The sequence below is a fragment of the Solanum stenotomum genome, chromosome 8, assembly GCF_019186545.1.
Source record: "Solanum stenotomum isolate F172 chromosome 8, ASM1918654v1, whole genome shotgun sequence".
Taxonomy (NCBI): Eukaryota; Viridiplantae; Streptophyta; class Magnoliopsida; order Solanales; family Solanaceae; genus Solanum; species Solanum stenotomum.
This window is the reverse complement of record NC_064289.1, coordinates 3,280,445-3,298,755: the sequence shown is the minus strand read 5'-3', so window position 1 is coordinate 3,298,755 and position 18,311 is coordinate 3,280,445. Positions and strand designations below refer to the sequence as shown.

At 33.8% G+C, this 18,311-nt stretch overlaps 4 protein-coding genes and 1 pseudogene across 4 annotated transcripts; 2 read left to right on the top strand and 3 right to left on the bottom strand.

Annotated features, from left to right (window-relative positions):
• Window positions 1-1,031: 1,031 nt before the first annotated feature.
• LOC125873298 (60S ribosomal protein L35-like) lies at window positions 1,032-3,677 on the bottom strand (annotated as a pseudogene).
• A 605-nt stretch (window positions 3,678-4,282) lies between these two features.
• Window positions 4,283-5,689, bottom strand: LOC125873299 (dirigent protein 25-like). Its single transcript, XM_049554208.1, has 2 exons — window positions 5,417-5,689; window positions 4,283-5,204 (listed from the first exon to the last, which is right to left on the bottom strand). Exons 1-2 carry the CDS (start codon window positions 5,610-5,612, stop codon window positions 4,432-4,434), a joined length of 969 nt encoding a protein of 322 aa, XP_049410165.1. The 5' UTR covers window positions 5,613-5,689; the 3' UTR covers window positions 4,283-4,431.
• A 997-nt stretch (window positions 5,690-6,686) lies between these two features.
• On the top strand, window positions 6,687-10,246 carry LOC125873288 (protein POLLENLESS 3-like). Its single transcript, XM_049554194.1, has 5 exons — window positions 6,687-7,060; window positions 7,389-7,601; window positions 8,441-8,589; window positions 8,680-8,748; window positions 8,841-10,246. The coding sequence occupies exons 1-5, from the start codon at window positions 6,863-6,865 to the stop codon at window positions 10,054-10,056; spliced, it is 1,845 nt and encodes a 614-aa protein (XP_049410151.1). The 5' UTR covers window positions 6,687-6,862; the 3' UTR covers window positions 10,057-10,246.
• A 2,526-nt stretch (window positions 10,247-12,772) lies between these two features.
• On the top strand, window positions 12,773-13,906 carry LOC125873294 (aquaporin TIP1-3-like). Its single transcript, XM_049554204.1, has 3 exons — window positions 12,773-12,946; window positions 13,025-13,275; window positions 13,356-13,906. The coding sequence occupies exons 1-3, from the start codon at window positions 12,814-12,816 to the stop codon at window positions 13,731-13,733; spliced, it is 762 nt and encodes a 253-aa protein (XP_049410161.1). The 5' UTR covers window positions 12,773-12,813; the 3' UTR covers window positions 13,734-13,906.
• A 2,711-nt stretch (window positions 13,907-16,617) lies between these two features.
• LOC125873300 (transcription factor MYB48-like) lies at window positions 16,618-18,073 on the bottom strand. The gene is made up of 3 exons (XM_049554209.1): window positions 17,959-18,073; window positions 17,710-17,839; window positions 16,618-17,334 (listed from the first exon to the last, which is right to left on the bottom strand). The coding sequence occupies exons 1-3, from the start codon at window positions 18,071-18,073 to the stop codon at window positions 16,878-16,880; spliced, it is 702 nt and encodes a 233-aa protein (XP_049410166.1). The 3' UTR covers window positions 16,618-16,877.
• Window positions 18,074-18,311: the final 238 nt, after the last annotated feature.

The following is an 18,311-nucleotide window of genomic DNA, read 5'->3' as shown; positions in this document are numbered from 1 at the left end:
GAAAAATAAAATTAGAAAATAATAATATTGTTTTCTGTAATTCATTTCATTACGTTATCATCCTTCTTAAATGCAAAATATTATTCATTCTTCCCTCTATATCGTAGAGAAGTTAAGTGATAATTTGCAAAACAGTAGATTAGAATTTTAGTGGATCTCTTATTTATTTTTTTTTAAAAAAGAACTCTTATAATTTCTCTCCATCTCTGGCATATTAAGTGGATCTGTGCCTTGGATCCTGTTATATATATATATATTATTATTATTATTATTATCGAACAAAGTATATGAGCTAATAATAATACATCGATCTCCAAGATGCTACTTAAACATCTTCCTATTTCTTTTATATTTTTGATAATGATAATTCACCCATCCCCATACCTTAAGAAAATAATTAAGAAACGATTAATAGAAGAAAAACAAAGTGTGATCAACTCACAAATCAACTCGGTTGAGTGTTGATTCATGATTTTGCTTATGAAAAACACAATTAACACATCAACTCCCATTGTTTGATAATATGTTTCGTGTCAAATATTGCTTATAATTTGCTATCTACATTTTAATGTGGAAAGTTTAAGTGATAGATTTTTTAAAATAGTAGCTGTTGATTAGGACATTAGAATTTCGCAGAAACATATTTTCGAGTTTTGCACGTAAGAAATGCTGAAACAGGAAAGGACTGCGTCAAATTATTGAAAAGAAGCTTGTACCTCTAATAAATTAATGGACGAAAAGCAAACTAGGGGCACAAAACCTTTTCCATTTCAATTTATTTGTCTTACTTTTTTTTCTAATCAATATCTAAAAAAAATACATCTACCATTTTCGACAATTATTTAATTCTAACCTTTTTATATAGCATACTTTAAAACCACAAATTCAAATGACATTTTAATGCATTCTATATATATTTAGTTTAAGACCACAAGACTAAAAAATATGAAAAAATTCTTAAATTCGGTGTCAATTCAAATACCAGACAAACAAATTGAAATGAGATGAGATTTGGTATGTGAATTTCTTACACAAAAACAAAATGAGAAAAACATGATACATTTCGGAAGCAATTGTTTATTTTTGACCAATTCTTTTCAACATCTGATAAAAGCCAATTGTTTCAAAACTCTTCATGAGTGAGATGTTACATCATAATCTTCATTCCAATTTCAATGAAAAGGAAAAGACTATACACCTAATTCATGACCTCATCCATCCAACCTGCTACATGACAATTGCATGGAGAAAGTGCTAATAGTATCATAGTAACAATAAGTTGGATGAATTCAAACATTAATGGCATACTTTCTAAGTGGAAAGTACATTTCTTTTTTCTTCTCTCTTTCGGTCTTCAAAGATGCGTGCACATTAAACAAGTATATATGTTATTACTAACTGAAAAGTGCATCAGCGGTACAGAGTAGAGGGAAACACACAAGTCAAGAGGCAGATAGGACATTGCACGGTAATATTAGGTATCCGAATAGCTATATTATGAGTTCCATAGGACATGCAAAACTTAACAGTCGTGTTTTTTCCAATATGTATAGTTAACTACCTGAGGAAGCCAAAAGAAGAGAAAATTTATTCATAGGGCACCTAAATGTCGTGATAACACTACCACAAGGCCAAAAACACATTACCAGGGTAGGAAAATTAGTTGTTATTCAAAGGGGGATGTAATTTGTTTCATAAATTCAAATCAGACTTCAAAGGACATGGAAGAGCCATATCTTTCAAATATAGCATTTGGTATTTACCTGAAATGGCATGCATATCTAGAGTTAATAACCCATAATTCCACAAATTAGTTCTGCCCAAGACTAACTAGATTAAAGCCATAGTGACAACAAAGCCAATCACGAACATATCTACACTTTGTAATTGTATCTTGGCAAATGATAAGAAGAGCAATCAAACAAATACTTTTCATGCATGATTACTGGACATAACTTATATTCAACATACTGAAATTCAAATTATTAGAATATCGCGATTCCCTTGGATTATTTAGTTAAGATACAAGGATATGAAATTCAAAAAGACTATCGATTCTTGTCAAATTCAAAAACTTTATCTTCAATTTAATTAGATGTTATTATTGCAATTGCTATCCTAAAATTTGCCAAGTGGGTTTGTAATAACTTGCACTTGACTTAATCTCATGAATGGCTGCAATTATTGTCCTAAAGTTGCCAAAATGACAACTTAATAGCTTGTCACTTGGCCTAACCAAATTGCAAACTTTCTTGCTTTCTAAGTATAATACCCTCACATTATTTCTAATTTATTTTTGGCTTTATTTATCAAATTTAAATTACATTTTTTAATTTACCACATGATTTTTCTTATAATAATCCAAAAAAATCCTCATCTAAAAGTTCTTAAAAGGTTTGCAATGTGGTTAGATCAAGCTATTAAATTGCCACTTGGCAACTTTAGGACAATGCCAAGATATTACAACGCCACTTGACAAATTGTAGAATAACAGTTACAATAATAACATCTGATTTAAACTGAAAGATAAAGTTTTTGAATACCCCAAGGAAAAACAATACAGGATGAACTAGGATGAACAGAAGGTACCTCTTATAGTTGGATCGAGATAATCAAAATGATTAATGGCAAAGGAATGAAAACCAAAATCCATTAGACATGACATAATTTGAACATGAAAAAAAAGAAGGCTGAATAGCCTAACAGATATTTGTAACTTGCATCTTTTTGACACAACTACTTGATCGAGTAGTAGTGTCAAACTCCCCTCCCCTGCATAGTAGAAGGGGAGGGATGTCAAAACGATTCAAGTACGTGTCTCTGTTATGCTATTCGTCAAAGAAGAATGATAAATTGAAATTGCGTCCTTAGAGCTACAATCACTACAAACCAGGCTAGCATACATAATGAAAGAGTTTTTGGTTTACTAAGAAAACAGCAAAAAAAGCGTATAAGTCACAACAAGGAGCTCTTTTTCTTCAAGAGCCAAAGGTACAAACCAGCAGCAACATAAAACTCAACAACAGAGTATCCAGCTAAGAAAATTACAGGAAACAGTAGCAAATAATTACAATGATAATCATTAAACAAGTAACAATTTTTTTCAAGAGGTCCAGATATAAAGTACCTGGTGCTTAGTAAGACGTTTACGAATAGCTCTGGTTTTTTTGGGACGAAGATCGAGAGGCAAATATTTCTTGTTCTTGTATGCTTCCCTCACTGCCAACTTTTGCTTCTGCTAAATAACCGTCAACACCTGTGCTATTGACAATCTAACTACCTTTCTGCATCAACCTGTTTCATTTAAACATCAATTATATGTATAAACATTTGAATATACAGTAAATGGGTGAGAAAAATAGTTACATCTTTGAGAGCTTGTTGGGGGCACCGCCAGTGACTTTGGCAACGCGGAGAAGAGACAGCTCTGCTTTCAGGTCCTTCAGCTGAGCCAAAAGCTCAGTCTTGGACTTGTTCCTCAGCTCGTGAACTTTGATCCTTACTACAAAACGAGAATTGAATTATCAGAATTGGCAAATACAAAATTGGACCCAAAATTCAAAGAACGAAACTTTCACTTACCCATGGCGTCTCACTCTCTCTCAGAAACCCTAATTCGCGGCAGAAAGAAGACGCCTGTTGGCTGTCAATGTTTCGCACGTGGGTTGAACCGATATGGGCTAGTAGAATTTCAAGGCCCAAGTATCACAATAGAAATCTAATTGGGCTTCCAATCTAGTTACCTGTCCAAATCAAAGTTGGGCTTATACTCCCACCGTTCTAGTGAAAGACTTTATAATTTGGACAAATTACTTAACTACACTCCTTTACTTACTTTAATATCCACTTATCCCTACTTATTTCAAAAATCCCTTATTTACCTATGTATCTCATGCACAACGTTATGTATCCCGCTATGTGGAATGTATCAAACGCTATGTATCCCGTGCACAACGCTATGTATCCCGCAAATATCATTTTTAAGGAATTTTTGGTAAATAGAAAACTAGAAGGGATAGGATGTTATTTAATACTTATAATATGTGGTTCCTATAATTTATACTTATAATTTTGTATTTTAAATCCGTGTCACGTGAAAAGTTAAAATGAAGGTATTAGGTAGAAAAAGAAAGATAAGTATATTTGTTTAAACAATCTAAAGAAGAATGTAAGATGAACAAATTGAAAAGTAGACACCCAAGAGATGGCCTAATGGTTGATTGAGACCCATGATGATCACAAGTTTGAATTCTAGGGGAGACAAAAACACTTGGTGATACGTATGGAAAAGTAGTTCGAATAATTCATTTGGGAAACAAAACCAAATCCAAATCGGAGCTTAAACTTAATTACAACAAATTTTCAGGAACACAAAGTTACAACTTTTTTTTCATCCAAATTGAAACACACCAGAATTACAAACAAATCACACTAATAAGCAAGATACACAGTAATATGCAACACAGTCTCCACTCCATCTGTCTCTTGAAGCTGATTAGTAGCAGGAAAAGTCTTAACAGTAGCAAATCCCTTAGCATTAACATACTTTCCCGTGCCAGCCATAACTGCAAGATGTGATTCCGAAACTCCCATTCTATGAACACCAAAAAAACTCAAACTATCAGAATAACTTCCACTCTTAAACATCACAGTAAACGCCATCGTTTGACTCAACCCGTCTTCCGAACTAGCAACGTAAAATCCTTGAGCTTTACCAATTAAACCCGAATTCAGCTCGTGTCCTTCGGTCAATTCATCGTCGAAAACAGTCAATGTACCGAACATCAGCTTCTGGAAACTGATTCCTGATCCCAATTGCTGTAAATTAATCGCCGGCAAACCGTTACCGCCTCCGATTATTCCGTTGTTGTTTTGATTAATAAAATTAGATGTTGTTCCGCTAAGGCCAGTAAGGAAAGGGATGTTGTTGTTGCTGATGATTCCGCTGTTGGCGTTGTTAGTGGGGACGCCGTTATCAACTGCTAAAACGGCACCGTTTGGTTTCGCGAATGGGACTTGACCGCTCACGGCGGGGTTTGTTACAATTCCGGTAACGGCTATAGCTGAAGGATTTGATCCTCCTAGGATATCGTGCAAGAAGAAGGAAAATGTATGATCATCGTAAGCACCAGCGCCACCACCAACTCCACCGGCTACAGTAGCACCAGTACCAACACCAGCACCCGTTGCAGGTGTTGCACCTGCTATAAAATATAAGGCGTGAGAAATACTTTCCTTAGCCCGTATTGAAGAAATACGAGCAAATCCTTTCAACATATACAACGTAGTCGTCATTGCTTATTGAAAATTTTCTTAGCTACTTGTTAAAGAAAGGCATGAATTTATGCTATAAGTTAAAAAATTATTCTCTCTAATAGTTTACATTTTCAAATGAGATGATTATGCAATTCAATACCTGTAGCTCCAGCCGCAGTTGCCCCTGAAACTGGTGCTTGATCTGTAGGATAAGGATTTTCTAATGCTACGGTAGGGGTGGCCACTTCCTCGTCAAGGATTCGGGTTGCTGTAGCTAATGTTATTGTGAGAGCTAGAATGAGTAGGTATGAGATAATGGCTTTGATTTGAAAAGAACTCGAATTTTGAATTGCCATTAGTAATTGAAGAAACTGATGAAATAGTAGCTAGAGCTGAGAGATAGTTTGAGAAATGATTTTCTGGAATGAAGATGATGGATCTCAAGAACATTGATGAGAGTTTATATATGTGTGATTAAAATGGAGAGAAATTGAATTGTATTTCATTTGGTAAAAATGAGAGGAGTTGATGAGATGGATTAGGTCCTTTCCACCCTAAAAAGTGTATTAGTTGAACAGTTGCAAAAATTAATAGTAATAATACAAATAACAACTAACTATAAAAGCAAATACTGACCTAAAAGAATGGGGAAAATTTGATACTAATATGTTGCATCTCTTTGCAGTGTTGAGCATCCAGCTTGGGGTCTACTATTTGACAAGGATATTCATTCATAAAGTTGGATTGGGGCAAATATTTGGTCCAAATAATCTGTTAATTATTGGACTTAAAGTTATGTTACTTGAATCTTAAATAATTGTTGTTGTATCTGTTGCAGCAGTGAGGAAATCACATTTCTTGCTTAGACAAACATGAGTGAACCGCCAATAAATTGGACCTATACTATATATATACTTGAATTTTCATCATTGCTCATACCTCGTCATTGAAAGTTTTATCAGCGACTATGTTAAAATAATGATGCCGTGCGGTTAATATGCTTATGAGAAAAGTAATTTCCAAGTGAGTTACCTCTATCAACGATCATGTTTAAAGAAATAATTAAGACAAAAAATAGGTTAGTTTTGGACCGATCGAATAAAATGTGTAAAGTTGAGTAGATCCCCAAGTATTATGTCAAGCTTTAAAGAGGAGTTTTATTATTAAAACAAAATTAGAGGATTAAAAAAGAAAACGAGCCCTCAAATTTCCTCCTAATTTCTACCTTTTAGGTTAATTTGGAGTGTGAACGTGACTTGCACATGCTAACTCAATTGCTTGCGTCTCCTCTGTCAACGGATACCTTATATTTAACGGCTAGTTTGTTCGTAATCGACCGCTTTCACTTATTCTCTCTCTTTCCGGCGAGAGAAAGTAGCTTTCTTTTTACTTCTTTTTCCAATATTAATACAACTTTCTTAGTGATCAAAGCAGAAAAAGAATCGATCACTCCATTTGTTTTACTAAAAGAAAGTGTCTCACAGTTCATCTCCAAGAATTCACAATCCAATTGTGAAATTCAAATTAACAATATCAATATAGTTAATTTGAATCAGGATTTTACATTTTCTTGTAACTTTCGATTAAGGGTTTTGCGTAAGAATCAATGTGGAGGAATAACGAGAGAGTCTACATGTCTCCGGCGAGGGGTTTCTTGACCCCACCACCGAAATGGAGGTCGCCGGCGTCAGACAAGGACCAGAGGTGGCCAACTCATGCACAGAGTGCTAAAGCTGATCTTTTTCACGTCATTCACAAAGTGCCTTCTGGTGATTCTCCATATGTCAGGGCGAAACATGTTCAAGTTAGTGCTTTTTCGAGTTTCTTTCTTTTCTTGAATCTGCATTGGTTTTCAATGATAATTTCTTGTTATTTCTTCTTGGGGTTTCAAAATAGTAGTATTGCTATTGGATTACGGGATCACATTATGGAAGTTTGTTGAATCATATTAATGAAGATGTTATGGGCAATTGTGTGTGTAGATGCCTGTTTTCTGTTATATACATATTGCCTGGAATTAAGTGCTTAACTAGAACAAATCTTCATTTTTGGGGTAGTTTCAGCTTCTTGGCAAGAAATGTGTTAATTTCTGTTTTTGATTGAATAAGTTGTTACTAATCCATAAATGGCAGTTAATTGATAAGGATCCAGGCAAGGCTATTTCTCTGTTCTGGGCAGCAATTAATTCCGGTGATCGAGTTGATAGTGCTCTGAAAGACATGGCAGTGGTAATGAAACAGTTGGATCGTTCAGACGAGGCCATCGAAGCAATAAAGTCATTTCGAAATCTTTGTCCCTCTGAGTCTCAGGAGTCCATTGACAACATCTTGATTGAACTCTACAAGGTAAGAACTTATCATCTTAAATCTGATATATATCTTTATTGTACATACATTGTTTTGTATTTGAATGTTGCTTAATGACATGTATATCTTGCTAATCTCTGCCTACACCTTTTGCTAGATCATATTGTTAAGAATAGTAGTTATCTGTCCTCCCATTGAAGGCTTAATCCATCCGACAACGAATTACACATTTTTCCTGATCATTTCCTAGTACCCATTGGCTTAACATAGTGTGTTGTGACTGTTATTGTAAAGAATAGTAGTTATCTGTCCTCTTATTTAAGGCCTAATTCTATCCAGTTTCGACCAACATTTTTCCTGACCATTTCCTAGTACCATTGGCTAACATAGTGTTTTGACTGTTATTGTAAAGACTAGTAGTTATCTGTCCTCCTGTTGAAGGCTTAATCCGTCTGACTTCGAACTACACATTTTTCCTGCTTTATACAAAACTGAATTAGATGTTAGTCATTGCAAAAGTCATCTATAACAAGAGATGTAATGGCATCTCCTTGTACACTTATCAAGGGTCAATATTTGGTATGCATACTCTTAAATTTGTGGAAACTGTATCAATAGGAACAGTTTTGTCTTAAAAGATATGAGCAGGTAATTCGAAAGAAATTTACACTACTTATATAGTGGTTTCAAACTTTTGTTAGGTCTTGCTCTCTCAGTCTACTAATCATAAAAGATATCTATGAAGTGGAGTTGTTATGAAAATCTAGCAACTTATGTTTTCTACAATATGAGGATGCTGCTCTAATGGTTGTATAAATCCTAGAGTACTCTTGTTTCTTTATCTCGCGACGATTTTGATTATATTTGTATTTCTGCAGAGATCTGGTAGGCTCGAAGAAGAGATTGAATTACTTGAACTGAAATTGAAGAACGTTGAAGAAGGCATAGCATTTGGTGGGAAGAGGACTAAGATTGCTAGATCTCAAGGAAAAAAGGTTCAAATCACAATTGAAAAGGAGTACGCGAGGTTGTACCTGCTATTGTTTATTGTCAACTTCAGCATTATTTTTGCTTGTCTAACATAATCAAATTCTTGTAATTTTCAAAATAAGTGCAGATTGTTGGGGAACTTGGCATGGTCATACATGCAACTCAATTACTTTAAATTGGCAGAGGAGTACTATAGGTAATAATCACCAACTAAAACAAATTGAGCACTTGGAGGTGTGGCTTTATTTGGAGAAAAATTGCTCACATGTGGAAATTGTTTTAATGCAGAAAAGCACTCTCTCTCGAATCGGACAAGAACAAGCAAAGCAATCTTGCAATCTGTTTGATGCACATGAACAAGATTGCAGAAGCTAGGTTTCTGCTTCAAAGCATAAAAGACTCAGATAGATGGCAAATGGATGAGTCATGCACCAAGTCCTTCGAGCGTGCCACTCAAATGCTAGCTGAGTTAGAAACTCATGGCATTCAGAGCTCTAAGGAACAGGTGGAAGAGATGCGGGAGGTTAGGATAGATTCATCCACATCAGATGAACATGATTGCAGGGGACACGAGAAGACACATCCACCTCCATTTACTGCTTCTGGTCCTCCAAAGCACTTTTTAACACAACCAAGAAGATATTCATGTTCACTCAATGATGGAGGTTGGTTGAATAAGGACTCTGTTAGTGCCTGTAGTCGGAGATTGTTATTTGAGCAAACATCAAATAATGAGAATGTGCAGTTAGTTGTGAATCATAATTTCAACAAGCTCATTTCTGCCAACGATATGAGCGAGGGAGCATCCCTTGTACGTGGACAAGTGTTATCTAGGTCATGGGGAAATGGCGCTAACGTGGAAAGTGAATGTGATTTGCAGCCACCTTACTCCAAATGGAAAAACAACTCTTCCGGAAATGATGGATCAGACCAAATTTCTTTAGAGTTGTCGAAGTCTCCAACAGAATCATTGGCTGATATTACAAGTGCAAGAAAATATTCTGGAGATGGGAGTAAAGATTGTTGGAGTTCCACTTTGACTTATAGAGATACGGTGACATTAGAGGATACCACCGAACACTTGGAGAGCACAAACTTGAAACCTTTAAACTTGCCTGCATGTACAAACAAGAAGAGTTGGGCTGATATGGTGGAAGAGGACGAGTTGGGTTTGCAATTTCATGAAACTCCAGGCAAATATTCAGATGAAAATGAGAATATTGATTCAAATATTATTAATCTTAGCCAAAACATTGATACGTTGTGTCTGAATGAAGGGTATCACACACAACCTGGACGAGAAGCAAGGCGTTCCTTGTGCTTTGATCAGAATGACAGAAAAGAGAAGTGTCCATCTGACTTTCAGGGGAAAGAGCTTAAGTCTGGAAGCTTTAACTCCTTGCCCCCTATAGGAGACATTGCTTATCAAACTCCAGTCACGATGATGCAGAGGAACAGATTGCAAGTATTCAGAGATATAACTCCTGAAAGTCCTAAACCTTGAACCTACTATCATGTACAGAAATAAATAGTCATACCAAATGATTTGCATGATGCTTTATGTTTAGTGTACTTGTTAGCTGATCTTATGATCATTTTAATACTGCAAGACCTATTAGGCTAGCCTTGAGAAACATGTGTTGGTAAGTGTATACAATTTTTCTTCTATAGCTTATTTTTCTTTGAACATACCATTTTGCCTGATATCCATTGTGCTAATTTGAGTTAGCTTAAGTGAATAGATTCACCTTGTGGCTTCTTCAGAGTTGTCTTACTTACATTTTCTATGCTTATTGTACTTCCATTCTGAGATATGAACATGGTTTTGAATATGTCATTCCAAGAAAAGTTGTATGCATCTCCAATTCTGGTTCCTCAAGTCCTCTGTCAAGAAAGACTACAGAGAACTCTATTTCTCTTGCAAGTGACAGGACATCTTTATGTTAACGCGTAGGAGATTGGTGATATAAAACACGAGATTTTTGTAAGATCATTTTCTTCTATTTAAATTGTAACAGATTATTTTGTGCTTTGATCACATTGATTTAGAACTTTCATCTGACTGCTGTTTCATCCCAATATGAATTTGCTTTTTTTGGCAAAGAAAATAATTAATAAGGAAAGTTTAGAAGTCATCATATAATTTGAAAACATATATGGAGCAAGTAACATTACATTTAGGGCGACGTCGGTCAAAATCATATACAAATGCTTTTAGGATAAAAAATATTTTGCTTACGTATCGAATAGTGAACAAAAGGAAAAAAAAACTCTTATTTTCCTGAAAGATATTTTTCATAAAAAATATTTTTGTTTGTACCGAACACATTGACAATCTCGTAACAACCCGTTCTTCATTAGCTCTTCTTGTCAAAACTGAAAAAGAATAATCATAGATTGGCAAGGAGGTTTAATTAAGTTTTAAAAAATGTCATATTCCTTTTAGAATGTTCAAACAAAGAAGGAGGCCAAGCATTTCTTGTACAAATTAAGCAAAGTAGTTAGCATAGCCGCCCAAAATAATTTAATTAGCAGAAGATAAGATAGAAATAATAAGAAGGTCCAAAACTTAATTATTTATGTATAGTATAATTATCATTTATCAATAAGATGTGATAAAGTAATGTATTAAATGGTGCATTTGGTTTGTTAAATAAAAAGGCTATTTTTTCTTTTATCAAGTGGTAAAGCACCAAGTCCACTGTTACTCACCTACTCAATAGTCAATACTATTATTGCACTTAACAGCTCATTGGCCCTCTGTTTTTAATTAATCCAAATGCAAATTGAAAAGCATCTTAGACTATTCATACCAAAAAAGAAATGATCAACAAAACAAAATTACTTTGATTATCACAATTCACATCATAATTACAAACAACTACTTTCTCGCTCCTTAGAAACAAAATGAACTTGTGGCAGTCCTTTCTTGGTCGGAAATATACACATTATTATACTTTTCCGTCTAAAATTATCTGTCGTGTTTATTTTTTATATGCTCCTTAAAAATATTACCCTAAATTATGTCTTAAGCTATATTCTTTTTCATTAAATATGTATTTTGTTGAGGTCTTTGTAGTCTTCAAAAATAATTACTACTAAGCATTGAGAGAGATTTTGTTTTTTTTAACCTTGAACTTCTATAATAACAATAATTTGAGATAATTACTTTTAAAAAATATTCGATCCGGCTGGACTAATGTTGGCCATTAATTATCTCCTTTTGCAAGTAATGATGAAAAACTGTCTTTTTTCTTAATTACAAAAAGAAATTAAAAGCTTATAGAAGATCTAGAAAATGTTAGAGTTGCCTCATGTTGATGTCACTCCACTGATCAGAAATCACATTTGGTTTAACCAGATTGGTGTTAAAAGCTTATTAATCAAGATTTCACAAACTAATCATCTATGCTCAATATACGTTTCAGCCGAAATTGCTAAGCCCGGGTTTAAAAGCTCTTAACACTCGGTTAGTAGCCACAAGTTCAGTGCATAAGCCTCTTAGGTCACGAGATGAGTATCACACGACCTAATAATGGAACGAGCCTTGTCTATAAAGCAGAGCGACCAACAAAAAATCCTTCATATAACATAATAATGTCATTTTAAGTCTACAAATTAATTAATATCTATTAAACACAAATAATAAGTTGATTAAGTGATGGTGCCAACAATTAACAATTTTAATCCATTTAGCTGACTATGGTTGTCTCCATCATAGATTCCACCGTCGGCAAAATGGTCGGTTCGACCAACAATCATTTTGATTATGGACCACCTATTATCATTTTCCTTATTTTTGGTCGGTTGTACATCCTAATTAAAATTACTTTTCCTAATCATCCTTTAGTAATTTTTATCAGGTTAAACTTACAATAACAAATAACTTTTCATATTAATTCTGATATGATATGATACGATAACCTTTCAAAAATTTAAAAGTAATACCAAGAGTAAATTTTTATAAATTTACATCTTTTCTTAATATTTTTTTTACACCGGCCATTAGTATATAGGATTCCTAAAATTTAACTCCTTTTTTCTTTAAAAACGGCTAGAATCTAATTATAATGCCACGTGTCAGCACCCAAATAAATTGGAGGCACGCCAAAGAGACAATGACAGGTGGCTTCCAACCCAAAGGGTGTCCTCTTATTAGTCCACTATATATTTAAGTAGCATTAACTTGTTAGGAAATAAACAACACAAATTAAGTTTTTCTTTTCCCTCTAATTTAGAAAAAAAGTAGTAAGAAACGATAATGCCAATTTCTAGAATAGCCATCGGAAATTTAGCAGAGGCAACCAAGCCTGATGCTCTTAAGGCTGCAACAGCTGAGTTCTTTTCCATGCTCATTTTTGTTTTTGCTGGTTCAGGCTCTGGCATGGCCTTCGGTAAGTATAACTACACGCTGACAGTATAAAGAATTTTTAATTTACATTGAGAATATATAATATTTGTACTTTTCACAGGTAAGTTAACGAATGGTGGAGCAGCGACGCCAGCTGGACTTATTTCGGCATCCATAGCACATGCCTTTGCCCTTTTTGTGGCAGTTTCAGTCGGAGCAAATATTTCTGGAGGTCACGTAAATCCTGCTGTTACATTTGGTGCTTTTGTAGGAGGCCACATTACATTTTTTCGAAGTGTCTTGTATTGGATTGCACAATTGCTTGGATCTGTCGTTGCTTGTGTGCTCCTCAAGTTTTCTACTGGAGGATTGGTAAAGCCATTTTTCTTTTCATTGTGGAATTTTCTAGTGAAAATATTTGTAATTTATGGAAAAAAAAAAAATTAATGCAGGAAACATCAGCATTCGCGCTATCAAGTGGAGTGACACCATGGAACGCAGTTGTTTTTGAGATAGTAATGACATTTGGCCTTGTTTACACTGTTTACGCGACTGCAGTTGATCCAAAGAAGGGAGATTTGGGAATAATTGCACCTATCGCAATTGGTTTCATCGTTGGTGCTAATATCTTGGCTGGTGGTGCGTTTGATGGTGCATCAATGAACCCAGCGGTGTCGTTTGGTCCAGCTGTGGTTAGCTGGACCTGGGACAACCACTGGGTCTATTGGCTCGGCCCATTTGGAGGTGCGGCTATTGCTGCTCTAGTATATGAAATCATCTTCATTGGTCAGAACACTCACGAGCAGCTTCCTTGCACTGATGATTACTAAGGATATTGGATTTCATTTCCTCTTTTCTTTATTTAATCTCTAAAACCAAATGTTGCATAATTAATGTTTGTTTAATTTCAAAGTTGTTGTTGTTGTTGTTTTAATTCCTCTTCTCTTTAATTTGTTTGTCTTTCAAAACTTGCCTTTTCTTAATTGTACCTGGAGTTGGCTTTCCTAATTTGATCCTTGCTTGGATTAACTATAATTATTATCGTTAATTGCGGACAAATTAACGTTAACAACTTGCTAAATCATCAGGAAGGAGTGCCAATATATATATTTACTCCTTGCCATTAAACTTAGTAAATAGTTTTACGAATTACATATACCGTTAGACAAAAGTGTAAATATTTTCACAAATCACACCATCATACATATAACTTCAAGTTTGTCAGAGTGATAGAAAAAAATCAGTTCATTTTGACGGATTAAATCTAAATTGGATGAGTTAAAATAGATCAAATTAATATAGCCATATGCTTGTAACATATTTTGACAAAGTTTTTTGTGGGTATCAATTTTGACCTATATAGTTGCCTCAACTAGCCTAGTTTTTAGATGGCTGAATTGAGCTTCAAAATAAGTTTAAGTTACCAAATGAACAAATCACTTATCAGCCCAAAGACCCTGCCGCATCCATTAGTATTTTGTTGGGGCCATATTTTTCCACTTTTTAATTGTTTGATGTGCTTCATTTCTTATTGCGTTTTAGCAAATATACAGCATTATACCTACCTCTTTCTCATCTTCCAATCAAAGCAATGACTACTATCGAACTCTTTTGTCTTCCTTTTAGTGGTGGATAAAATGTAAGTTCGATGTATGAAGTATTCTTCATTCATGTAAGAGTTAGAAAAAAGGTCGTTTTTCAAGAAATATTTAACATAAGTAATTTATTCTGTCTCAAATATTAATGATTGGTTTCACCATTTAAATATGCAACCTATAGATCAAAGAAAAACAACTTTATCATTGTTCGAAAGTTCCCATTCCTTTTTTAGTAATAATAGGTGACTTTTTTACCCCCTTTAAACCATAAATAATTAGAGACAAACAGTCATAATTGTGCATCTTTGTCATCGGTATTCACTTTTCTTAATGAACTGAATTAGGCCTAATTTTCCTCAGTTAAAGTCGATAATTGATTCATAAATTGCATAACTTTGTAGAACTAAACAATTTTTTTTAGGGAGATTACAAATGAATAAACAAAGAAGTTCATGCAGGCCACATCCTCATTACAATAAAATAAAATCCACTTACTATTCCTCCCTCCACCATTTTTTTACACCTAGATTTTTATATTTTAGTAATCATTTTTTTAAAAAATTGACGAGTGCTACCAAAGCTTTGCCTATCCACTAAATAAAATATTCCACAACTTTACCTTAGATATATGATATAAATATTTGTGAAATAAAGTGAAGGATAGCTACGTTTTGTTTCCCTTGAAACCTGTAAAAATATCTAGCAAGAAAATTTTGGGTACATTTATTTTGGTTAAAATATGTGACACCCCAACTTAAGATAAAAAGTTTCACATTGGTAAAACACAAGTGAAATATTGGATATATATGTAAGTAGGTCTTACCAATTAGTGACGTGTTTTAAAATCGTGCGGGAATAAGCCTAAAGTGGATAATATTACTAACCGTTACAGAGAGATCTAAGTGCTACACATACTTATGAAATCTCCTAAAGCAAAAGAAATTTACAAGAAAATGACTAATTGTTTGATAATAACTTGATTGCTTAAAAAATAGACACGGGGTATTTGATAAGAAGTGTGCTTAAAGATAATGTTTCACAAAATTTTAAATTTGCAAATGACTTTTCACTCAATTCAAAATTAATTGTCAATCGTCATATGTCACATACTATAGTACAGTTCAAATAAACATTAAACACATTAGTTGAAAAGCCAACGATTATGTTTAATCATTTAAGTGATCATGATTTTTGACAAGCACAGAGATGATTTTACAATTATTCATAAAATTACTTTTTTAATTTAAAAATATATACTATCAACCAATAATAGTCTAAATATCGATACATCAATAAATATTAAGAGCACATTTGATTGAAAATAGTTGATAAGCATTAGGTGAAAAAAAATATTACCTTTTGGTGTTGAAACTGTTTGATTAAAGTATTGAAACTGATAATGGTAAGTAGTTGACAAAATAAATATTAGGAGAATAGTAAAGAACATTAATAGAAAAGAGATTAAGTTAGAAGTCTATATTGGAAAATAGAAAAATTATGATTGGAGCAGTTAGGCTTTTTTTTTAATTGTTCATTTGATGTGCCATATTTGTATTAAGGATCTATTAAACTTGGATTCACTCATTACAAAGGATCAATCCATTTATATCATTATATAAAATGTAACTTATAGATCAATACTTCTATTTTAAATTAGTGGCTCCATTCAATTAATGAAAACTTAATAAAGTTTCTTTCATATGAATGTCTATGAATGTATGTTGCTTCATGAATTCAATGGCTTGAATTATGTTCTGTTTCAAACTTAGGCAAGAACTTTACTTATATCAAACATCCATAAAACTAGCTTAATTAGAAAACAAATAGAAAAATATGTGAATGTAGCAAAAAATATATATTACTGGAAAGATTTTTCTGAATAGTATTTGGGTCAAGTTGTGAGAACCTGGATTATTCTGTTGGATATCTGTTATATCATACCAGCACATATATCAAGTAATTTTATCCACAGAACGTTCAAGTAGAAGTAGGTTACATAAAATTAGAGGAAATTAAAGATGTTCATTAGATATGACATGTTGAGTAACCTCCACACATGATATATATATATATATATATATATATATATATACACTCTAGTAATTAACACAACTAGTTAAGCCTCAGAAACACTTGGTAATAATTATTTAAAGAGATCAGAACAGAGTGCCTTCTGATCATGGGATTTTCTACATATATACAAAGAGTGATCACTAAATATTACTATTACTCATCTCACAAACCTACACCAACTCTAAACAAATAGTTCAAATTATATCCTCCGCGAGATAGCTAGGGGTAACTTCTGCATACATTCTACCCTCCTCATATCTCGCATGTAGTATTACATATGTTGTTGTTGTGCGTCCCTCCAAATTAACCAGTAAAAAATGAGAAATCTTGATGATTGTCAAAGTAACAATGATCATGAGTACTCGTCCATAGTGAATCTGGGCAATAATTATAATCCCATGTCGTTGATGCCATAACTGGTAAATCATTCCTAGTTTCGATTTCTTCAGTTGATTCGACTTCTTTCCAGATTTCATCCATGGAATAGACCATCATGTTCTGCTCATCCCCTTCATATATTTTATTTTCTCCAGCAACTTGCAACAACTCGACGCAATCATTTCTTTCAGTACTGGAGTCCTCAGCAGGACTGTTGGCAGAGGAAGAGGAGCAATTGGAGAAATTGGATGATGATGGAGAAATTGAAGCCTTATTAGTATTCTTCTTCTCATCTTGAGCTTGCTTCCTCATATGTGTTCTCCAGTAATTTTTGATTTCATTGTCAGTTCGCCCTGGTAATTTCCCAGCTATTTTCGACCATCTGCACTTAAAATATCCGTGTCAAATCTTAAATGGCTAATAAATAAACTAAGTTATGCGTCCAATCAATAAAACAAGTTGGATCAAGATAATCGTGCTTAAAGTAATTTGTTTAGGTCAAGTTGTTGGGACTAATAACAACTCTGTCTACCAAGGCTAAGACAGATGACAAGAATCAGCTAGTGTTTTTTTGTCTCTGTTGAATTTTGAACTTGAAACCTCATGTTCTCAAGCACTTCATTAACGACTAGGCCACATCCTTGGGTGCTTGTCGTGACTATGTCTAATGACTAAACTTGGGTGACTTGAGCAGATTAAATTTTCGGAGCAACTTTCAATTATATGAAAAATTAAGAAGTTGAAAATATAGACAAACCTATTCCCATATTTGGAGTGAAGTTGAAGAACAAGAAGTTCTTCTTGAGGAGTCATCTTTCCACGTTTGAGAGCAGGATTCAAGTAATTAACCCATCGTAATCTGCAACTCTTTCCACTTCTTTTCAAACCTATAAATAAATGAATAACAAGAAATGGAATGCAGAAGAAGAAGGGGTTATTAAAGTGGCTCCCTTTCAAAACTAAGCCTATTATTCTATTTTTCTCTCCCGCCTACCAACCTTCAAACCTGAAACTTTCGCCAGAAAATCCCAGCGACGATCACCAAACATCTTCACATAAAATACTAGTTGAACATCTTCTTGTTCTGTCCATGGACCTTTTCTCATTTCTTCTTGAACCATTTTTTTTAAAACAAAAAATTGATCACTCACTAGGTAGAATTAATATTGCTTTTTTCTTCTTGTTGGTGATTCATACTAGTATACATGAGTGATATTTATACTGGGAATAATTTGGCTTGTCCTAATTTTGATGGTGTTATTATATTTTGGAATGTGTGTCTACTAACAAGTGGTATTGGAGTGGTCATTTTAATTTAGTGGCACAAAAAAAACCAATGTTGCCATATGATGTAAGCCA